Genomic DNA, 24,349 nt, shown 5'->3' with positions numbered 1-24,349 from the left:
AAGTTAAGGCTTAAAATGGGGTGAGTATCCTGAACTATCTGGGTGGGCCTGATGTGATGACAAGAGTCCTTATAAGAGGAAGGCAGGGGAGTCAGAGTGAGAGGGAGGTGGGCTGACAAGACCGAAGTCGGAGTGATGGGCTTTGAAAACGGGTAAGGGCCACAGCCGAAGAATACAAGCAACCACCAGAAACTGAAAAAGGAAGGAAATAGACTCTCCCCATCAGAGCTTCCAGAAGGAACCAGTGTGGCCGACACCTTGACTTTTAGCCCACCAAAACGGACTCCAGATTCTCATTCCCAGGTCACTAAGAAGAGAACACGTTCGTGCTGTTGTAGGCCCTTGAGTGTGTGGGATTTTGTGGCATCAACGGGAAACTAACACACGCTGATGTTATGCCAGAGTTAGAAGCAATACAGTAAATACACACATAGCGACAGAAATTGATCTTGAGATTTTTCAATGTGAAGAGAAAAAAGTTCTTAAGAAGATATCACGTACATGGATTTGAAGACTCGGTATTGTTAAGATGTCATCTTGCTCAAACTGGCACATAGATCCAAGGCAGTCCCAATAGAATTCCCAGCAGGGAGTTCTGTAGAAATTGACAAGTTGATTCTAAAATTTATATGGAAATACAAAAGAACTAGGCTAGCTAAAACAATTTGGAGAAAGAAGAATAAAGTTGGAGGATTATACTGCTTGACTTCCAGATTTATTATAGAGTCATAATAATCAAGACAGTCTGGTTCTGGCTTCGAGACAGACATATAGACCAATGGGCAGAACACACGGTCCACAAACAATGCCAAAAATACGATCCATAAAAAACCAAATTGCTAAATCAAACTTCATCAAAACTAAAAACTTCTGCTCTTCAAAGGACTCTATTTAGGCTAGGAGATTATATATCTGACGAAGCACTTGTATCCAGGTTACAGAAATAACTCCAACTAAGTATAAGAAAACAAACACCCTGGGGCACCTGGGTGGCTGAGTCGGTTGAGCATCTGACTTTGGCTCAGGTCATGATCTCGCGGCTCATGAGTTCAAGCCCCACATCAGGCTCTCTGCTGGTAGCACAGAGCCTCCTTGGGACTCTCTGTCTCCCTCTCTTTGCCTTCCCCCCCCACTCGTGCCCTCTCTCAAAAATAAATAAACATAAAAAAAAAAGAAAAGAAAACAACACCCTCCTCCACAAATGGGCCGAAGATTTGAGCAGACGTCTCACCAAAGAAGATACGCAGATGGTGAATAGCATATGACAAGGATGCTCGACATCATTAGTTATTAAGGAAATGCAAATTAAAACCCTAATGAGATACCACTATTAGAACGTCTAAAATTAAAAGGAGCGTCTACACCAAGTGCTGGCGAGTATGTGGAGGAACTGGAGCATTCAGACATTTCTGGCAGGAGAGTAAAGTAAGGCAACTTTGGAAATAAGTTGGGCAGCTTTGTAAAAAGTAAAACATACACTTACCATCTAACGCAGATATTTCACTCCTCTGTGTTTATCCCAAAGAAACAAAAACATAGGTCTAATTAAAAATTAGTACATGGCTCTTTGTGGGAGCTTTATTTCTGAGAGCCAGAAACTGGAAATAACCCAAATGTTCCCAAGCAGGTGACTAGGGAAAGAACTCGCCGTATCCATACAATAGAATGCTGCTTTACCACCAAAACCAAAACAAAACCAAACAAACGACTGATACAACATGGATGAATCTCAAAACCAGTTTGCTGTGTGACAGAAGTCAGATAAAGAAGAATACATACCATGTGATTCCATTTACATAAAATTCCAGAAAATGCAAACTGATCTACAGTGGCAGAAAGCAGATCACCTGTTGCCTGGAGGTGAGGGGATGGTGACAGGTGAGGGGAGGGATTACGGAGAAGCCAGAGGGAATCTTCAGGGCCGATGGACATGCTCATTGTCTAGAGCGTGGTAGAGTGTAGTTTCACAGGTGTCCACACGGACATGCTCAGTGTGACGCACGCCAATGAGCCCTCAAGAAAGCTCTTCAAAATACGATAAACTCGCAAAAGTGAAAGAAGAACGAGATACGTAACAAAATGCCGCTTACGTAATTAAATATGCATACAAAACAACACACGTTTTGGAAGAATATAAGCAAAAATAAACACACCTATATATACATGATATAGAAGATTTGATACACACATTAGAAAGCTGTCCTCTAGGTGGGAGGGAGCCGAGGGACCGGAAAACTGAGTAAAAGAGAATTGAAGAAAGAAAGAAAAGAAGAGGGAGACTTCTACAGACCCATGAGGATGAGGGAGGTACACGATGAATTCGACATTGTGTGTAAAAAATAGTTATTTTCTCTTTATTGATTATTTTATTGTATTTAAAAAAATTTTTTTTCAACGTTTATTTATTTTTGGGACAGAGAGAGACAGAGCATGAACGGGGGAGGGGCAGAGAGAGAGGGAGACACAGAATCGGAAACAGGCTCCAGGCTCCGAGCCATCAGCCCAGAGCCCGACGCAGGGCTCGAACTCCCGGACTGCGAGATCGTGACCTGGCTGAAGTCGGATGCTTAACCGACTGCGCCACCCAGGCGCCCCTTATTGTATTTTTTTAAAGCTTATTTATTTTGAGAGAGACAGCGATAGCCAAGTAGAGGAGGGGCAGAGAGAGAGAGAGGGAGAGGGAGAATCCCAAGCAGGCTCTGCGCTGTCCGTGCAGGGCCCGACACGGGGCTCAAACTCACAAAACCACGAGATCGTGACCTGAGCCGAAACCAAGAGTCAGACACTTAACCAACTGAGCCACGCAGGCGTCCCATTTTATTGATTTTTTTTTTTTAAAGTTTCCTAGGACACGGGAAATTTCTATCTCAATTCAAAAAGGGAACATTTCTGAGACTTTTATGAAACTGATCAAATAGTTTTGCCTTCAAAGGGAGACAAGTGACATCTTAGCACTCTGGGGGTTGACTTGCGGCTCGTATAAGCCCCAGCTCTGAGGAGTCTGCTAGAAATCCTGCTAGCAGCAAAATGCTGCCATTCAAGAAGGGCATAATTACCTCGATGTTTGTAAAACTCCATCATCCCCTCTATGTAGGCCCATTGCACAGATGTTTAAATACCTTCAAGCTGTGTGTTCATATGTACAGCTAATAACTCCTAGCCGTGGTTCCCCTTTAAATAAAGCCAACAGTAACCAGGAGATATGCTTGGCAGAGGAGTGTTCCCCTGTGTAAAACATCATTTATTTTTAGTTTATTGCAGAGAAATATGGGTGGGGGGTGCTTAGAAAATAATTAAAAGTGTGTGCTTCCTTATAACATGCTATCTCTACTAACTGAACTTCTAACCTGACATAAATACATTGCATACTGTAACCTGTTTCTCCTGATTATTAACCTTGAGTGTGGCAACCTATAAATCATTCCCGAAACAGCTGGCGCTCAGCATTGCCCCAAAGGTATATGATTACGATCGTTTTATATATATCTTGGTATGCAGACATGAAAAATTCATTGAAGAGGTTGGTATTGTAAGACTCATTGTAATGAATTTTCTCAAAAACATAGATCATGCTTAAAATAGGTGTCTGCTTATTATAATGCAGCCATTTATATCTTCTTGAATTACCTTGCCCATAGCTCAGCCATTTTCTTAAAGTCAAACACGATGATACCTAAACAGATTTACGGCAGTCACTTTGCCCTGCTTAAAAGTAGAAGTTTGCTTTTTTTCCCCCCTTTTGGTATTAATGCCTACCGAATCCAAGGGTACGGTGTTCTTTATTTTTTAAAGGAATCATTTGGAAGGTCATTCCTTAAAGGCCTCCCCATTTACTTGGGTCTGTCAACCATGAACACGTAGAGCCTTGAAACCCCAGAAAGCGTTATGCTCCTCAAACTTACCAAGATGTTCCAATACTCTCTCGAGAACGGTTCGTATCCACATTTATTGGAATCATAAAATCCTACAGCTGGAAAAGTCCTCAAATGTCAATGAGGTCTTCGATGGGCAAATGGAGCAAACCAGGACGGTGGTGACTTCTTCGAGGTCACACATCTGGCAAGGGGGAGGTTCCAGATTTGGAGCCACGTCTCAGGTTTATGATGAGAACAAACTAATCACTTGGGGAGTGCTTTTTGGGTGAGGGTACAGTGTGCTAAATGCCCAGTGTGCTAAATTAACCCAGTGTCCTCTCTTGCAGGCTTCTTGAAGCGGGCGCTGTCATCACCCCCGTTGTCATCCTCATCATCACCATCATCTTCATCATCACCATCATCCTCCCTTTTCATCTAGCACAACAGGCCCAGAGAGAGGGTGCAGCTTGCCCCGGGGCAAACAGCCTATAATTGGCAGAGCAGGATTCAGCCGGACTTACTCCAGCCCGAATCTACATTTCAACCACGACATTCTACCGTGTTTTCTGTTTCCTTTTCTGACGTGTTTGGCCAGACTTGGAAACTGTTACTGTGCGAATTGATAAAAAAAAAAAAAACAACACAGGTTAGTAGTTTGCTAGCGCGGCTGTAACAAAGTGCCACAGATTGGATGGCTTGAACGAATTTATTTTCCCACAGTTCCAGGGGCTAAAAGTCCAAGATGAAGGTATCGTCAGGGTGGGCTCCTTCTGAGGCCTCTCCTTGGCTCGTAGACGGCTGTCTTCTCCCTGTGTCTTCACAGGTCTTCCCTCTGTCCACGTCTGTGTCCTAATCTCCCCCTCTTGTAAGGTCACCAGTCACTGCAGATTAGGGTCCACCCATATGGCCTCATGTTACCTTAATTACCTCTCTAACGACCCTGTTTTAAAATACAGTCACATGGTGAAGTACTGAACGGGAGGATTTCAGTCCAGGGAGGCAGGGGACACAATTCAGCCTATACCACGCAGTGGTGTGAAAATCAAATAGGCTCGGTGCCTGTAGGTGTGTAAAGCTTCGTCCTTTACCAGGGGTGAGCTGTTAACATCAGCAGAGCCTTGGTCTCCGTGTCGGTTTAAACTCAGCTTCGGAAAACAAGAGCCGGCTCCTGGCAGAGGACCTGTTTGCCGGCATTTCACCCACTCCTCGGGGCCCAGGGCCCGACCCCGGGGTCCAGCGGAGTCTGCTTCATCCACCCGTCACTTCACGCAAGGGCGTCACTACTGTGTGGGGCCCCCGCGTTTGGGACTGAGCAGCATGGCGGCAGGCGGAAATGTGGACTCCTCAAAAGGCCAGCGACAGACGCAGAGGCCTTTTTCCTTTGGCGGGAGCTCCCTCCTCGTAAGGATGGAAAGCTGAGAGCAACTCTCCAGGGCCTTTTTGATTGGGGTTTGGTTTCATTTGTGTCCCAAAGGGCAGATGAGAACAGGAGTGGGTGTCCTGGGCGTGCAGCGGCCAACGGGGGCCCAGGAACCTGGGTTAGCTTGGCAGGGACGCCATTCAGGTCCCAGAAGTCAGACAGCAGTACACGGACTCATTTCTGTCTTCCGGATTTGTGTGAGGGCAGAGGGGAAAGGCCTAAAGGTATATTGCATTGCCCTGAATTTCTTTTCTTTTCTTTTTTTAAAGTAAGCTCACTGCCCCAAGTGGGGCTTGAACTCATGACCCCAAGATCAAGAGTCGCCCCAGATTGCCCTGAATTCCTATCAGCCTCCACGCTAATGAATGAGGGAAAGAATTCATTCCACTCAAACAAACACACAAGTCACACAAGAACTGGGCCGATACAATGGGGACAACCTTCTCTGCGGGCCCATCACCACGCAGGGACAATATGCACAATAGTTGACATTGTGGACGTGTTTACTTTGTGCCAGCTCTGCTCAGTACTACACGCATTATCTCATTAAGTCTTCCAAACAGGCCTGTACCGGGCACGCTGTTACCCTCCCCGAGGCGGCCATGACTGCAGGCCCTTACAGGACGGGGAGAGGAGGGCCTCCCCCGGGCAGCCTGTGTGTGTGGGGGTTGGGGGTTGGGGGTGGGGAGATACTCAGCCTAACTGCGTTTTCCTCTTCACGGGCTGGCCTTTCATCTCTTCTCCATTTCTACGTGGCATGGAAAGAGAGCCCCAATCAACGCGAGTCGAATTTTCTGCCTCTCTCTCACTACCCTCTCAAAGAGGGAGTCACAGATGCTTTGAGGGCCACATGAAACTCAGGGACGCTCTCTCCAGAAAAACACACACACAATCGTGCGTCAACCTCTGGAGATGTGGGGCCACCTTCACCTCCCTGCCACAAAGCCCATCCGGGGAGCCAAGTTAAGAATTCCAGTTGAAAAGTTTCTAACCTCTGCATGCCTTGATGTTCTTAGTAATAGTGCTACACACACAGCAGGTGAGACCTCGTTATAGGTCTCTCTGGAGTATTTGCTTTTGCAACCGTGTTCATGTTTCTTTGATAAAAATGACAAATATAAGACTCATCGTTGGTTTCAAAAAGGGGGCGGGGGCGCCTGGGTGGCTCAGGCGGTTAAGCATCTGACTTCGGTTCAGGGCGTCTCATGGTTCGTGAGTTCGAGCCCCGCGTCCGGCTCTGTGCTGACAGCTCAGAGCCTGGAGCCTGCTTCGGGTTCTGGGTCTCCCGCACTCTCTGCCCCTCCCCCACTCGACTCCGTCTGTCTCTCTCTCTCAAAAATAAACATTAAAAAAAAAAAAGAATCCTCGTTTAAAACATGATCTTTCAAGAAGCAGGCCCCCACCTGTTACTGAATCATAAAATCAATGAGGACAGGCCTGATCACTTACTTTTTACTGAAGTAAAACACAACAGAAATGATTCGAGTATACTAGAGGGAGTGAGACCATGCTGTCTCTTGCGAAGCTTTGGGGAAAATTACTCATATTCCAATATGAATACGTACGACGTGCCAGTGTGAGTTGCATTTGTCTCCAGCTGGAGCGCCAGAGCCCCGTGAAGGCTCATACCCAGCCTGACTCCCCACTCCAGGCTCGGCCCTGCGCTCGGCCCCACATCGGCCTCATCTCTGCAGATGTTCCTTACGGACCAGATCACTCCAGCCACTCTGTCAGTGCTTCTAGACTCCGTTCTCTGAAGCCATCTTCTTTTGGAACTCATTAGACGATGGTTTTAAGGTCAACGTGTATTGTCCATTCAGAGCCAGACGCTAAAGGTTTGGCATGTTCGCTATTTGTATTTTTGGTTTTGTTTTTAATTTTTGTGAGAGACAGAGAGAGAGAGAGAGAGAGAGAGAGAGAGAGAGAATATGAGTGGGGGAGAGGCAGCGTGAGAGGGGGAGAGAGGATCTGAAGCCGGCTCTGTGCTGACACGGCTTTTGCGATGGCGAGATCGTGACCCGAGCCGAAGTCGGACGCACAACCAACGGGGCCACCCAGGCGTCCCCGCATATTCACTATTTGTAATCCTCACGCGACACTACAGGGAAGGCATGATCACGATTGGTGCTATTTTTTATTATTCCAAATTTACAAACGAAGGTGAGGCTCAGAGAGGAGTCCGAGCTCTCGCAGGGCTGGGCTGCCAGGCTGTGTAGGGTGGAGTTCGTTCCCCTTTTGGTGTCAAGAGTGTGGTAGAAAGGTCTCTGAGTTTGGGGTCCGAAGACATGCCTGTAAGACCCAACGGAGCCACCTGCAAGTGTTGGGTTCCTGAGATTTAATATCTTGAATCTCTCGAGTCACAACTGACCTGCGATTTCAAAGTTGCATCCACTGAGATAACGCACGCATGCTTTGAAATCCGTAAGTTGCAGCCAGCTATGTGTTATTTGTATAAACTACGTCAGCGACATGCGAAGGCCCTTGAGAGCAAGGACCCTGACTGCCTTCTTTGTCCCTCACCCCCACCCCCCAGCACACCCTCCAGCTGCACATGAAATATTTGCCAATTGATTGCTGCTTAAGGACAAGAATGATGCCTATTATTCCTTTTCTCTAGCCAGCTTTAAAAAAAAAAAAGTGTCCTTAATACACAAAAAGACTCCCTGACATTTGTCCTTGAGAGAGAGGAGGCTTCATGGAGGAGGCACAACATGGCCGCCTTGAATCCATCACGCAAGAGCGTCTAAGCCTTGAAGGAAATCAGCCTGTGGACGCTGGCGGCAAGGATGCTATTCTCGACCGCCGCCGAAGCCATTTTTCAATCGCTCCCGGTGGCACCTTCGGGAGAGGTGGCGTCAGGACCGTGTTCACGCGGGAGAGGCTGATGTGCAAGTCGTTTCAGCTAAGTTTCTGAATTTTGTGGGGATTTTTTTTTTTTTTCTGGCAATAACTCAGAAGCCTAGATGGCTCGCCTTCAAGTACAAGAAGATTAGTTTCAGCCGCTCGTGCTCTGGGTGAGGTTGTCAGGTGCGGGGAGCTACAATTACCTGGAGCCGAGGACCACCAATCACGTCCCCCTGCCCTGTCCCAGGATCCGTGGGCTCGGGATCTTCGTGATTATTCCATACATTTAGCCACAGCTGACAAGCAACTGGCTAGGATAATTTGTACAGCTATTAAAACCCGAGTCGGCCCCGACCCTCGGGTTAAGGTGGCTATGTCAGCGTCCCCTTGAGGGCAGGGAGGGGCACCACGCTCCGTACCACCCACGGGGCTAAAGGGGCCGCATCCACACGCACCACCGGTTGCGCGCGCGCGGCCGGCAGCATGGCGTCGCCATCCACCCCGTCCTCCCTGTCCTCCACGCGGTACCCGTAGCATCGCTTCGGAAGCTACCCCGACTAGGCTTTTCTGATGACAAAAGCGTAGGACTGTTGGAGACCTGCAACGTTTGAAACTCCGCTGGAGATGCGTCTTGAGCTCCACACACATAAACAAGTGATTCTCAAAGTTGCTTTCCTCCTTGCAGGTCCTTCGCACCTTGGCCTCCTAGTTCCTTCCCACCATTGCCAGGTCAGTTGCTCTGTTCGGCCTGTTCCCAAACCACACTAAAAACTCGCAGAAATACAAAAGGCTTTTGTTTCCCTGACATCATCAACAGCGACTATCCCCAAGAAGAGGGTGTTTGGTGGAAATAAACGACTGATGCTTGTACCTCACCAAGCAAGAGACGGCGTTTTGGGACTTTTTCGGCTTTAATCCTATGCATTCTCCCTCCCACTGCCATGCGTTCTGATGGCCCATGGAATTCTCTCCAGAGCCGGCTGGGGGCCGAGGGGCAGAGCCCAACCCATTGTCATCGCGTTGCCATTGCTGTAGTTACTCCGTTTTCTCTCTCGGAACACGCGGGTTCTGAGCAAAACGGGGGGTTGGTGTGTAACTTTACGTTTTGGAGAGTAAAGGAGAAAGGGAGATTTGGGGGGACGGTTTTACATAACCCCGCAGGCTATTTCGAGTCAGCCCGGCTGCTCCCCAGAAGCTGGCCATGGCCGAAGAAGCCGACACCGAGGGGCTGAGAAACAGGCCAGCTCCGTCCAGGGGAGAACAATGCCTCCGCAGTCAGACACAGTGGCCGCCTCTCATTTGCCAGGAACTCTTACAATAAGATGGAAAGGGGTCCTGGAGTTGCCTCACTGGGCCCCCAGCTAGGGAGAGAACAGTAGCTCAGCAGCTACAGATATGCAAATCTGCTTTGAGCGCTCGCACAGCCCGGGGAGGCCTGGGGGGTTGGGGGGAGGCTGAAGAAGCCTCCCGTCCTGCGGGGCCCATCGCCTATCCTTGTGGGGACCTAAAGTTCCAGGCTTAGCTGGGCCTGCCTCTTAGGGCCAGATACAAGGTTCGCTAGCCAGAGATCCTAGAGAATAAGCTCCAACCACTGTGTGAAAATACTATCACTCAGTGGCACAGGTTCTATCATAAAATCAGTACGGTTGTAACGCATGCTCGTAATTGCTTAAACTGTTTTGTTTTTAAACTTAAACATCTTTCAGTCATCCTTTACCAGTACTGTTATCTGGCAGCATGAGATTCTGGAAACTTCTGGTTGGTTCTTCTTCAGATCATGACATCAGTGGTTAGAAAGAGCGTGTAGCTTACTTTATTTTAGGGTTGGGGTTTTTAAGATGGCAGGCCTAAGTTAACACGAACGGCAGGTTTTTACTGAAGACTGACAGTCCACCACTAGATAGAGCTTACACAGGAGAAGCCTAGATTCTAGCTCCCTCCACACTTGTCTACTCGGCCTTGGGCAGTGACCCCACCTCACCAGCTAAATAGGGGTGGTGGCAAGAATATTGACCTACCTCACTGGGGTGTGGTGTGGATTAGCTCACAGGTGCCTTTCAGCGAACAAAAATGCTGAATTCTAACATGTCAAGAGCTTCCCGACTCCTAAGGAAACATGGTCCAACACGTCCAACAGGATGAATTTTCTGTTCTAAGATGTGACGTGTATTCTCCCGACTATTAAATTTACAGCCCGCTTAGGTTTCAATCGCCCAGCCAACATCCAAGTTGAAGTCTCTCGAACTGTGGCTGACAATGACCAGGTGGTCTGGGCTGCGACTGGGGAGACACCAATGGACTTAAATAACTGTCTGTAAGCATCTGGAGGTGGGTTCTGCCATGTTTGTTCAATTGATAAAACTTTCAACTGGCTTAGGAGCTGAACAAATTATACAAGTAAATGCTTCTGAAGATAAAGATGTCCGATGAAAGAATACTGTATTTGAAGTTTTAATTGTCATCACCCTAGTCTTCAACTTCATTTAAATTACATGGTTGACATTCATTCAATAAGGAGATGGAAATTAAAATTCAACTCTACATTCGCAGATTCAAAGTAAGATCTGCAGATCAACAGACCCATTAGAAGATTAGAGCTACATTGCCAACACGTATACACAAGGAGTTGTTTTAGTTTTGGTTTAGAGACTCAAGAATAAGGACGGGTGCAGAGAAGAAAGTTAAGGAGAAACCTTAAAACATACAAATGACGTAAACAGTCCAAAATGCTTTGTAAATCATCCTAACCCCCGCCACAAAAATCTCCGAATTGGGTGGCTCTCCCAACAAAAAAATTCAATGATGAAATGCTTTTCACCGAAGGAGTCTTAATGTTAAATATTCCAGAAGGCAATGTATTCATCTATTTTGCCAAATGTAGTTTACTTTCCTATAAAATGTCTATAAACCTGTGGTAAATCTTATCTGTGCTAAGAAAATACATAAAATTGCTCATTAGAGAGCCCAGTTGAATGAATAAGATACATTCTAACTTTTAAGTGCTTGTTAGTAGAAGTCATTTAATTGTTTTGCTTCCTAATTTAAATTTATTGATGGCTCTGGAGGCACAGTGAGGTTCACCGCGTGCACGCATCACTTCAACAATGCGCGGACCTTCTTAACCGCCCCTACCTGTTAGAAATAACGTCTAAGAACTCTTCGCAAAGATAATTAACAATTTTCACTGGAGAGAGAATTTTGTAACAGAACACGGAAGGAAAATTTTCTGTTCCTAGTATCTTTTCTTGTCACGTTAATCCTGGAATTCCTTAAAAAAAAAAAAAAAAAAGCATCGCAAACGTTGGTTTCACCTTCGGATATACTTCAGAAGAAGTAATCCCCAAATTAATTCAAATTATTCCCATAATTTAAATTGGAGGCTCTATGTCTCTGAAATATATCCCAAACGGCTTTCCACCTCCATTAGCATCCACTCCCACCTACAGCCGTCTCCCGGCTAGAATTCCCAGCTCCTCTTTACAAGCCATTTTTTTCACATGGCAGCCATGGTGATTCTTTCAAAAATACGAATTTGATCATGCCGCTTTCCTGCACAAAACCTTCCAAGCGCTTTCTACAGCACCTAGAAGGAAATCCTAACCCTCCGACAGGGCTGTCCTGGTCCCTGCCTCCTCCCTTTTCTCCTAGGTAGACAGGCTGCCCGAGAAGACCCTTCTTCCAAGCTCACTCAAACTCAGGGTCTTTGCACCACTCGGCTCTCCCCTTCGCCTGGAACATTCTCCAACCAGATCTTCATCTGGCTCCTGCTTCTCATCACTCAATCACTCAGCCGGTAAACAGAGCTGCCCTCTCCACAGCGCCCCTCCCTGACCACCCCCTTACATTATTTAATAGTCTGCCTTGATCTATAAAAGTTTTATCTGTAATCTGCTTATCACCTGTCTCTCTGCCTACTCGAATGTAAGTTTCGTGACAGCAGGGGACTAGTCTGTTTTGTTGTGTTTTCGTTGCGATAGTCTCGCCCTTGAAACTGCATCTAGCACATAGCACCCTACAAACGGCTGGTGACGAACGTTAATTATGCTAGCTCAGCAGTTAAGTGCCTGGGCTTTGGAGCTGGATCAATCTGGGTTCAAATATCAGGTTTGCAATGTACTAACTCTGAGGCTTGAGTACGTTTGTCTCTTTCAAAGACCTGATTTCTGTATCAAATGGGAATATTCATGGGGCAAGATAGACCCAAATTCAAACGAAGTCACCAGGACTCAAGTTTCCCTCGTCCGAGCTCATGCTGTTCTACTTGACACAGGCTTTCTCTTAATTCCCAGTCTGAAATTTAAGATCCCTTGTGGAAAGGTGAGGGGGCGGGAAATGTAAAAATACAGAAGCCCCAAACACTTCCAATCATCATCAGACAATGATTTTCTTTCAGAGACCGAAGAGCGCAGTATCGCAGAAGACCTTAGGTAGGCTCTGATGTCAGACTGCCTGGGTTCCAACCCACTGCCGGCCAACTCCAAAACCTCTGTAAGTCTCAGTTTCCCCGTGGAAGAAAAGCACTTCCCTCACGGAGAAGTAAGATTAAGCGGCAATGCCACGGAAAGCACTCGGCACTCAGTACGTAACGGACACCGAGCGCACAACGAACGCTAGTTAACGAAGCATCAGGCGGAATTCCAAATGTTTCTTACTTAGGTCAATTCAAGATCGATCATCAAGGATTCATTTCGTTAGAAGAAATAAAAAAAATGCATTTTCCAACATGGAAGTCTGAATGACTTTAAAGCCGTGTTAACAAATAAATCCCAGATAATGCAGAGCCAGCTGGTGGCCCGTCTCTCAAGTCAGGGCTCCTTCTGGCCACAAGCAACTGACGCCTTTGCTCTTGGCATTTTCTTCTCTGACAGAGAGTCACATCGCACGTTGCAGTTACACAAGGTCATAGGAAAACTCCCAATACTATCAGTATTTTAGAAAAAGACCCTTTCAGGACTCATTTTATTAAATAGATCCTCCCTACCTCAGGTCTTCTTTTAAGGCTTAAAAAAAAAAAATCTTCGCTTTAAATATTTAAACTCCCTACACTTTGTGCAGATCTAGTCTCCCTCCCCCAGCACCCCCCCCCACGTTCAAAGAATTTCGTTTCAGAAGAGACTCTCTTCAAGGCACTTTTTCCTCCAGTGCAAACCACCCATTTTTTGACTTTCGAGAGAGAATAGTAATGATGGTGGAGAAAAGCTACCATAGGGTCTCCAACATGGAGGCTTCAGGCTGTTCCTTTTCCAGAATCGTACGGGCAGATTTTCTTCTCGGGATGTCAATCAACCAAACCTTGGTGTCTGTAAGGAATCTAGACAAACCGTCTCGTAGCACATCCGGTCGGGCACGGACCACGAGGGCGCGGAGGGAGGCAACGCAGACCAGCTCATCCACGTCCTTCCCTCTCCTCTCTAGCTGCACGGATGTATGGAGCTTTGTGTTCGGTCAGGTGACATGAAAGGTGAAAACAAAACAGTAGCTCTCAAATTACATTTAACCTCAAATAGCAAAGGTCACGAAGGAGGGCACAGATCGGCAGCTCCCGAGACTGCACGCGTGCGCACGCGGTGGCTTAAGCGGGCCTCTTTTAATCCCACACGGGTTTTCCACACCGTTTCTGGCATCAAGCACCGGCCCGCAGGACACCAGAGCGCCTTTGTGTCCCTTGCTGACACTCCGGCATTGTGTTTTCCTACCCATTAACCAAGGATAAATGACCTAGATATTCTGCCTATTAAAGCCTCATTTTTCTTTTGCCCTTTTGTTCTTTAGTGTACCACATTATCAGACGCTGCACACATTTTAAAGTATTCTCAGTCTCAGATGCCCTTTTGAGGGAGTAATAGGAGGTTTTTGTCTGTGGTTCTGCGGAGATATCTGGAGTGGAATTACGCGAAGGTAATTTAAGGTTTTTCGTCCTGTCTGGTCTGAAGACAATCAGTTTAGCATATTACTAACAGCTCATCTAGGATAAGAGGATATAGCAAGAAACCGTACAAAGGCCAGAATGCTGTATTTGCATCTATTGCGAATACAAAAAATAGAGTGAACACCAGTTCCCCTACATACTACATTCTCTAATTACATCTCTGCATATCATGGGTCACTTTTATTAAAAGCATCATTACTACAGTTGGCAGCAATTTACATTTTATCTTACATGATAGCAGTTTTCAAAGAAAAAAATAAAAGGACATCACAACAAAGAAAAACAATACATTTACAAAGTCATGTCTGTAAACTTCAAGGCTAGTTTAGAGCTGAGGTAATGCTGTTTTAGCTTTGTGGCTAAAGTAACAAAGTCCTTTAATTTAAAAAAGGTACCTGATTCTCTCTTCTCTCACTCTTTATTTATCTATTTATTTTGTTTATACCAGTGCATTACAAGACCACGAGACAATGGAACTGTAGTTCTGTCTGGCAAGAACCCTCCCAGTAGGTTAATTTCCAAAGGGACCCTTCACATTCAACAGCTGCCTTATTATTGCTGCGCCTCGGGACAGAGACGTTCACACTAACGTGGAGATTGTCAGAGTGTATGGATGTGTGTGGATGCGCAAGTGTGGGAACCCCCATACAGTCAAAAGGGAAACAAATGAGCAAGTATGATATGTATGGTAAATTTCATCTTGACCTTCACAGCAAAAAAATTAAAATTAAAAAATTAAATATATAACTTCATACTTCCTTTGAGCAGCGCTTCCTTCCATTAGTGCCACTCAGTTACAAATTGCTCTTTATTATAATACCAATGGTACCAAAAGGAAAAAAAAAAAAAAAAAAAAAAGAAGAAGCAGAGCATTATGTAAGTTTCCTTAAAAAGACATGATCACCTCTCAAATTTCATCTCTCCTAGGGATAATAAATAATGCACTGCACAATACTTAATGACCAAGATACCTTTTGACACACCTGTATAACATGACTTGGACTTTTTTTTTTTCTTTTTCTTTTTTGCTACACTATGTTACAGAACAGCTTATAAAACTAGGTATGAACATTAACTGTGAGTGTAAACAGTAGGACTACCACTTGTCAAAAGTTTTAAACACTTGAACTGGAACTGGTACTGGTTATTCATCATTTTCGTTGTTTTCTAGTTCATCCCCCCCATCGAGCGAGTCCAGCTCTTCACCCTGTGCTCCTTCGTCTTCGAAGACGGAGGACCCCGCGGTCTTTTCCGGGTTCTCCTCGGCGTCGCTGCCGTCCAGGTTCTCCTCTTCCTGGAAGGCGCCCCCCTCGGCCTTGTCGGGGGCCTTCTCTTCGCTGGAGCCCACGGCGTTCTGGAGTCCTGCTAACGCGGGGAACCCAGGCAGTGTCAATCCCCCCAGTCCCGGAGGTAGAAACATGGACGGGTAGAAGAGGCCTGGCGCCACGGTGGACAGGAGGAAAGGGTTGAAGGCGAGCGGGTTGGAGGGCAATCCGGCCGGGGCAGTAGCAGCACCAACAGATCCATTCGCAGAGTCAGTAGCCGAAACAGCATCTGTGCTTTTCTCGGGGTCTTTGTTCTCGTCTTCGTTCTCGTTGCCTTTCTCTTCCGCTTTCGGGGCGCCGTCTTCCGGCTCTCCCTGCCCGGGAGCGGCGGCGGCGGCGGCCGCGGCGGCGGCGTTGCCAGCAGCAGCGGAGAGCGGGTTGTTCAGCAGCCCGCCCAGTCCGAACACGTTGGGCAGGCCCGCCATGCCCGGCAGCATCAGGGGCAGCACGGCCGCAGGGTTCTTGGCGTCGCCTCCGGCGGCGGCGGCCGCCGTCGCCAGTCCTGGAGGGAAGCCCATGAGCCCCGCGAGCTGGAGAGACTGGAGGTTCTGGAGGTTCTGAAGGCTCGTGAGGTCCATCCCGGCAAACAGGCTGTTCACCAACAGGGGGTTGATTCCGGAAGTGGAGGCCGCCGCGGCCGCCGCGGCCGCCCTGGCGATCTCGCTCTTGGGCCTTCGTCCTCTCCTGCTCGCTCCTTCCCCCCGCACCACGGGGCCGGTGAGAAGGCGGTCAAACATCGACTCGGGAACAAAACCCTGAAGCAAACGGGGACAGGCAAACAGTGGCTATAAACGTCGCTGGTGAAAACTTAAATTTCAGGGTGGGCCTTTCTGATGCGCTGAATGAAAATCGACACCGAGTGGAGATACACAAGCAGTCATTTCCCTCCTAAAAGCTCAATGGTGAAACTTAGGAAAGAAGAAGGTCTACCTGTTGGCACTACGTTAACTCACGGAATTATGGCGAGCTGCAGAAAAATGGTTAAAGGCTACGCTACCGGTGAGGTGAAGGTCAAGCTGTCAGCGTCTGTAACTATCTCGAGAAACAACACATCAAAATGAAGTTGAAAAGTCTGGAACATTTAACTACAACTACGTTTTAGCGTCTACCCTGGAGAAACAAAAATTGTGTTCACCCCAAAACCTGTACACAAAGGTTTATAGCAGCTGCACTCATATTTGCCCAAGTCTGGAAACAACCCAGATGTCCCTCCATGGGTGATGGACAACCGCACACAGGGGCACATACCTGTACCGGAGGAGTGCTCAGCAGTAAAAAGGAACAAACCTCTGACACGTGCAACCACTTGGATAGATCTCAATATAAAGTCCTCTTAAAATCGTCATATAATTTATGCCTCTGCTTACAGGGCATCCTCAAAAAGACAAAACCCCGGATGGAGCGCAGACCAGCAGGGGCCGTGGACTAGGGGGAGGGGGAGGGGAGACTACAAGAGAACTTGGGGTGGGGGGAGATGAGGGCACTGTCTGTATTCTGATTATGGTGGTGGTTCTTCAAGAAACTATACATGTGCTAAGACTGCTGGAACTGTAGGTCAAAAGAAAAATAAGAAATTGTAGTGTATACTTGAAACAAGTAAACAAAAAGAAATCCAGACATTAACAAATTAATATTTTTGGAAGAAACTGAAGTGGAAAAAAAATTTAGGCGAAGTTGTATTCTTTCTTTTAAAATCAAAATTCCCAGTTAACCTTAGTGACCTCGACCACCGCGAATTCCATCCTACAGGTGAGCTGTTAATAACCAGGTTTACCTGGGGCATTCCGCCCGTAGCGAGTCTACCTCCAAGACCGTGAATGCGTGTTCCTCTACCGTCCTTGTAAATCAGAGCTGTCAAGTTCTTCCGCTTTGGATTAATGATATACCAATAGGAAAAACGATGATTTATTATGTCTTTTAAGTGAAGAATAAGTTATAATTGAATAATTAATGGTCAACGGAAAATAAAGAAAAGCCCAGGACAACGGTTTTGTATAAACCCCTTTCCTGATGGAAGTGCCGAGTTCGTACTTACAGACTGCTTCACTATCTCAGTCCAGTCTGGAGCGACTGCAAATTCAGGGTTCTCTTCCAGCCACCTGGGCAGGTCCTTCATCGGAGGCGCCATAGCTCCACCCATCTGGGGAGAGGCATTTGGAAATTGATCTAAAAGCGCGTACATCCCCCGCCCCCCTTCCCCGGTATACACGCACATATCCTATACAGATATTCTAGAAGAAACCAGGATTGTTTTTCCTTAAAAAGGATAAAATGCTGCTTTCTGGGATAAGAAATCACACAGGGAGATCATTTCCCTTTCCCAAACGTTCACCTTCTTTCCATTTCGTTTATTGACAACAGGCACCCTTTCTTCTCCTGTCAAAGTGTTTATATCCAATTTATTAGGGTTTCGACATCTATGTCGTTTCTGTTTCGGTTTCTGAAATGAGGAAAACAGCACATCCGCATTCTTCTGCAAAAAAAAAGCCCCCAAATGCGTATTTAGTATATTGTATTTAGTACTTACTCTTTCCTGCATAAATGACAGAATAGTGAAGCCATTTTCTTTTTCTTTCTTTCTCTTTCTTTCTTTCTTTCTCTTTCTTTCTTTCTTTCTTTCTTTCTTTCTTTCTTTCTTTCTTTCTTTCTTTCTTTTCTTTCTTTCTCTCTCTCTCTCTCTCTCTTTCTTTCTTTTTGTTTTTTTTAAAGTAATCTCTATGCCCAATGTGGGGCTCGAACTCACGACCTGGAGATCAAGAGTTGCACACGCTACCTACCGAGCCAGCCAAGTGCCCCCAGTCATGCCATTTTTAATTACTATGGAAGGTTTGGGCATCATTTTAGTTATCAGAAACTAAGATTTTCTTTAAAAAAAAAAAAAAACTATTTTTCCCTTTGTACACGTAAGCTGTACACAAAAGCTTTTCCTTTTGTTTATCAGTAACCCCACATAAAGCCTTTTCTTCAAATGTTTAACTAAGTCACGGTATCTTTAAAGGAAACTTTCTCAAGTACCCTTCCTAATTTCTACCCAGTGACGTGGATGAACACACAGATGACCTCATGTCTATGATACAGACTGTACATGGACAGGAGCAACCCGGGGATAAAAGGCCCCGTGCAGGAGGGGGCCTTCTGAATGGCAAGGACTCAACTCGAGCTGAACTCAACGAAATAAAATGTGAAATCCTACACTTAAGGTTTTTTTAAAAAAAACCAGTCACTAAGTACATAGGAAGTAAAAGATTTGTTGTGCTGCCAGCTTACAAGCAGTTTATGTGACAAATCATCTGGAGATATTGTTTAATGTTTAAGGGAAGGCGTTAAGTGTTAGTTGTTCGAAAGAGAAGCTAATAAAGTCTTGGGCTGTTGTTAGCTAGTCAAATTTCTGCAAGTAACAGCTTCGTAGTACTCTGTGCTCGTCAGACCTGGTCCGAACCAATTAAAGTGCATTCGTGAGTGTCATCCCACTAACGAGACCACCTGAAAACCAGGCCGCGTAAACAATAACTGAAGAAATCATGTCTATTTGGTGGAAGGAGAAAGTAAGGGACTGCATAATGGGCATCTTCAAGTAACTACGAGCTTTTCTTCCTGACTTGAAGCTAGTTTTTCTAATGTAAAACACACAGTGACAGAAACTGGGGAACGTTCGAGATGAGGCAGAAAGACCAAGAATTTCTGTGTTCTACCGGGGAATCGTGAGGGCTCCCCTCACGGGACTCCTCCCAACTAAACTCTGCGATACTTACTGGTACATAACTTGGCATATCAACAGTGTAAGTAGGATGCAGCTTCAGCCATTCAACTAAGTCCTTATTTTTAGGAGCGTCCTCCCCCACCAGCCTAGTCCCGTCTTCAAGATTTATCACGGGGATCCGCGTGTCTGGGTCCAGCTGTCCAGGAGAAGGAATGTTTCTTGTAGGTGGGGTCTCTATATCTTCTTCGAAAGCTTTGGTCACCTCAGCATCCTCCTGCAGAAAGTTGACAGTGGTCTGAATTCTCATAGGATGAGAGATTCCAGAAATGTCTTATCCCAAGAAAATGCTATCCTAGCATAATGGATCTTTGACCAAAAAGGGAAAAAAAGCTACCTGAAACACTGTCAGTTTTGGAACAGCTATCAAATTAGAAGATGAAACTTTAATATCACTCTCCACACTACAGAATTAAGTAATTAGGGACGAAATCCACAGCCCACCAAGGCTCCATGTTTGAGATCTTAAGCCACTAGCGCATGGGCAGTGTAGTCTGAGCTTGACATGCATGAAAGGTAGCCTCTCAATCTCTCTCAGGGATCTCGGGATCACATCACTAAAGAAATTATAATTGAAGGAATCCAGCAGCCATCTCGTGCATAGCTTTTTGGCACTCTCTGAACCGTACAATTTTATTGGTAGGACAATATTTTGAAGCAGGTGTGTGAGGCAACACTGAAAATATCACGCCCAAACTGGAAGCCTGTTCTCTACCACTGTCCGACCGGTGGTCCCCACACTATTACTCCAACCTCTAGACAACTTTTCTGACAGCCCACTGTCTATTCCTACTGCTTCTTCTTGGGCTCAGTTCTTCATCACTGCCCACCCCCACCCCATATTACTGTGATATTCCTAAATGGTCTCCCTGATTCTAGTTCCGCTCTTCTTTACTCAGACTTCCACACTGCTGTCGGTTTTCTAAAATGCACTCTTCCTAGTTCAACTAGCTAAACTATTTAAATTATTTGGTAACTGAATTCCCCATCACCTTCAGGATAAAATCCAAGTTCTTTAGCATGGCAGCCAAGGCCCTCCCCGATTTATATCCTACCTTGTATCCAAGCTCACTTCTGTCGAACTTCACCTCCTCATCGAATTCCCCTGCTGCCGATGACTTTCAGTTTACCAAACATGGAAGGCTGTCTCTAGCCTCAGTGCCTTTGCACATGTTCTCCCTGTAAGCTCTTTTCAAATGACCAACACCTACACAATCTTCAAAACTTAACCAAAGTATGACCACATCTAAGGAAACTTCCTCATCTGTTTCTCCCCGTATCCTTGTCCTTCCATTCCCATTCTTCCTTTGGGCTCACAAAGTACCCCAGGCATGCCTCACGGCTAGGATACAATATTATTTATCAGTCACTCATCTTAAACACTGTGAGTTTTCCAGTGCAAGCACTTGTTTAGCACTTATTCTTTGCATTGTACTTGGGGGGGGGGCAGGGGGCAGGGAGTGCACACAGGGACAACTTCTACCATGTTGTTGGATGTAGGATGACTGTATCGTTACTTTTCATGGCAACGCAAAATGGTCTCCAGTTTGAGTATGGACACAATGAAAGATTTTAGGACTTGTCTTCTTCCATATAAGTAACATTGCTGACCTTTATACCTCTTTACTATTCCATTTATTTATAGCTCAATCAGCATTTTCCTTGTATTTTATGTGTATGCACACAACTTCGCACAATACCAAATACGTAACCCCTAAATTCTAACATTTGACAGTAAGAGAAACAAAAATTTAAAAATACATTCTCTAACATCTCTTAGGAATTCTGAGCTGGGTTGCTTATGTGACTTTAGAAAAAGGAAAGACATCAATAAGTTCTTAGGGATGACTGAAAATATGTAAAATGCATAAAGTCAGCCTGAAGTTTAACACAGAGTACATAGTTACAATAGGAAATAGCACCTGGTTCACACTGTTAATTCCTGATGCCCGGACCACAGACAAATACGCGCTACGATTCAAATATTAAATACAGTAGTGAATAAATAGAGGTGTGAGATGCAGAAACTCACCAATATGTTGATGCTTATGGAGAAAGGATTTTCAGGGAACAAAATCTATCCAAGTGCTAGGGTGGTTTCGAGTAGGGAGGCTAATCACTAGTGGTACACTTTGGGGACCACACACCTAGAAACGGCATTTGAACTTAGGGAATAACCAGTCACAGTTGATCGATTACAAGGTGTATTTTTATAAGATTCTAAAAGTAATCATATGCTCCACAGAAATGACCATTATTATGATTGGTACATGGTAATGAATTTTGAAATTAACTTCTAATCACCCAGAAGCTTCTGTTTCAGTCAGACCCCACCAGAGGGCAAATCCCAGTGAATGCTATTTTGTCATTTCTAACCTTTAACTCAACCACTCCTTTTACTGCCCTTTTAAGTTATTTGGCTTTCTTGAGATTTAAGAAACAGCGGGGCGCCTGGGTGGCTCAGTCGGTTGGACGTCCGACCTCAGCTCCGGTCATGATCTCACGGTCCGTAAGTTTGAGCCCCGCGTCGGGCACTGTGCCGACAGCTCAGAGCCTGGAGGCTGTTTCAGATTCTGTGTCTCCCCCTCTCTCTCTGCCCCTCCCCTGCTCATGCTCTGTCTCTCCCTGTCTCAAAAAGAAATAAAGACATTTAAAAAAAATTTTAAGAAATAAAAAATTACCAAATAAGAATAGGGTTGGAAAAAGTAAGAACTGTTGAAAGAAACGTCTCCCTCCTCCGTGTTTCAAATTCCAGTGTTTCCCAAACTGTGTCCCACCTGCCCAGGGAAAGAGTCTCTCCTGGAGTGCTGGCTCCTCGTTCACAAGCCAGCTCCAGTGTCCCTATGCTGATCCGGGTTCCAAATCGATAAGGCTTAAGATGCCTGGTACCAATTTGTCCTTTTAAAAATGGACTACATGAAATTGGGTTCTTTGGGGTAAAACCCTCGTCACTGCCCAGGCAGCGCATGTGTAAGCGGGGTGACTGAAGATTAGGGAAGGGGTTATTTTGGTCCCACTGTCCTCATTTCCTTTGAGTTGAAAATGTCAAAATCCATTGGCACATACATTTCATACAAACCTAAACTAGAACGCGTTTTTTTTTTTTTTTTTCGATTGAGATTTTAAAAACGGCTGCAGTTACAAAGATAGGAGAATTTGCCATCACTAGCTCTGTATATGAGCACAAATCTCCAGTCTGAAACTCAACATTTATACTAATCTAATAAATGTCAGAACCCCAAACAACAATATTTTTAAGAGCAGAAGCTTTTTCCGCCTCAGGAACTCAGAGATAACAATTATAGGCTCAGAAGAACGTGTTTTTGTTTTGGGCTAGTCTTCCGAGAGTGATCAATATATCAGGATCTCGGGAGGAATAAATCCTCAAGCTATGTTTGGTTCAGGCCGAGTGATCTGTATCAATGCTCGACACAATTTTTCAGCCCAGAACCACGAGTGTTCACTGTGATCCTATTTCTTTAGTGGAAGAAGCCAGCTTTAATACCACATCCCTGAGAGGAGCACAGGCCAGTGTCGTCAGAATGGCAGGGACTCTGGCTGCCACCGTGGGCACACACAATGGAAGTGAGCTCCTTAACTTACTGCACTCAATGACGTCCGTTTGTGGCTCATGAAAAGCAGATCAAGACCCTCCACGTTTTTCCTCCTTCCCCGCCTCCTCTTCATGGGAGGCTCTCCATCCACCAGGGAGCCGTTAAGCAGATGCCTCGTGGGTGTGCGTGACAGGCCTGCCTGGAGCAGCTCCATTTGAGTCTTAAAGGCATCGGACACCGGTGTCGAGACATTAGGCAAGATAAACTTTGAAGTAAGAGACGAAAAATTTGAGGTAGAGCTTGCTGCCTCTCTTGAGGCCTTTGATAAATCTACAACTTTTTCTTGTCCGTTTTCTGAGACCACTTGAGACTCCCTCAGCTGAGCAACCATTTCCATGAGGTTTCGCCGCTTGGCCGCTCTCTCGGCCTCAATTTCAATTTTTCTCCTCCTCCTCCTCCGCTGGCGAGGGACAGAGAGGTTTAGGGCATCTTCCTATTGAAAAATTACAACACGACAGTGAGCCAAAACTGTATCTGCTAAAGGGCTGGCTTTCAGAAAAAAGAACAAGAAGCTTCAGGAACTAAACATGCATAACTGCTGAAAAAGAGCTGAGGAAACGGCAGCCATCTTGACTCTGAGTAGGACCAGTGAGACACGAGCTTCCAAACTGAGCAAAGACTCAGAGAGCTCACCTCTGAACAGCAAAACAAACTCACCTTTGACAACTGAGGGGAAGTCGTGAGGTCCTCGCTCCCACTAATGCTAGCTTGGCCGACCATGGAGAGCTCGGCAAAGCTCCTCTTCTGCAGGGGACTGTCCATGGTGGGTGGCGTGTAACCAGGGATGAGGCCCTGGAAATCAAACATCTGGCGCCTATTTACTGGCCATTTGCCTTTCAGCACGGCTTCACAGATGTTGTCTAATCGGTTTATCATTACTCGGTCCTGGAGGGAGAAGAAAAGTCACACAAAATTGCAACAAAGACGGGCTGAAAATCACTAGATAAATATTTCCATCAAGATGCTAAAGAGCATAAAAGGTTTCAAAGGCAATCGCGGGGGGTGGGGAGGGGGGGCAGGACACGCCTGGGTGGCTCGGTCGGTGAAGTGTCCAACTCTTGATTTTGGCTCAGGTCATGATCTCACGGTTCGTGAGTTGGAGCCCCACATCGGGCTCTGTGCTGACAGTGGAACCTGCTTGGGATTCTCTCCCTCCCCCCTCTGCCTGCCCCTCCTCTGCTTGCTCTCTCTCTCTCAAAATAAAGAAATAAACTTAAAAAATAAAATTAAATTAAAAAAAAAAACAACAACTCAACCAGTGGGAAAAAAGTAAAAGAAAACGAAAAACAAGTGAGTAAATAAACAAAATCCACAAAAACTACTTTGCTGTGGTGGGAGGTCCTAAGATAGCCCCAACATAGAAAACCTAGTATTTTTCAACTATCAACACCGGATCACACAAATGAGAAAACATTACGTAACCATCTCTAAAATATCCCCCATATTTCCAGAGTAACTTCTGTTCAAGTTTAAAGAATTGTTGGTGAACACCAGCAGACAACAATGGAACCCTGCATTTAGCTTCTGGATGTTCTGGTGCTTCAGATCCACAGGCTGGATCGAAATGTGTCCCAGGAAGTGGGACATCATTAGCGTCACTATTAAT

The 24,349-nt window shown here is 45.8% G+C and overlaps 1 protein-coding gene across 4 annotated transcripts in view; it reads right to left on the bottom strand.

Moving 5' to 3' along the window:
• Positions 1-14,114: 14,114 nt before the first annotated feature.
• Positions 14,115-24,349, bottom strand: part of CHD7 (chromodomain helicase DNA binding protein 7) — a 189,623-nt gene continuing 179,388 nt past the window's right edge. For all 4 annotated transcript variants that reach the window (XM_045050025.1, XM_045050027.1, XM_045050026.1 and 1 more), the window contains 6 exons: positions 23,401-23,628; positions 22,733-23,176; positions 19,125-19,346; positions 17,705-17,845; positions 17,408-17,512; positions 14,115-16,127 (listed from right to left, as the gene is read on the bottom strand). In XM_045050025.1, coding sequence (XP_044905960.1) covers positions 15,192-16,127; positions 17,408-17,512; positions 17,705-17,845; positions 19,125-19,346; positions 22,733-23,176; positions 23,401-23,628 — 2,076 coding nt within the window. In that variant the 3' untranslated portion in view covers positions 14,115-15,191. The remainder of the gene's footprint in view (positions 16,128-17,407; positions 17,513-17,704; positions 17,846-19,124; positions 19,347-22,732; positions 23,177-23,400; positions 23,629-24,349) is intronic.

The sequence above is a fragment of the Felis catus genome, chromosome F2 (assembly GCF_018350175.1).
Source record: "Felis catus isolate Fca126 chromosome F2, F.catus_Fca126_mat1.0, whole genome shotgun sequence".
NCBI classification, from domain to species: Eukaryota; Metazoa; Chordata; class Mammalia; order Carnivora; family Felidae; genus Felis; species Felis catus.
The sequence above is the reverse complement of the archived record's forward strand: the minus strand, read 5'-3'. Positions and strand labels throughout refer to the sequence as shown.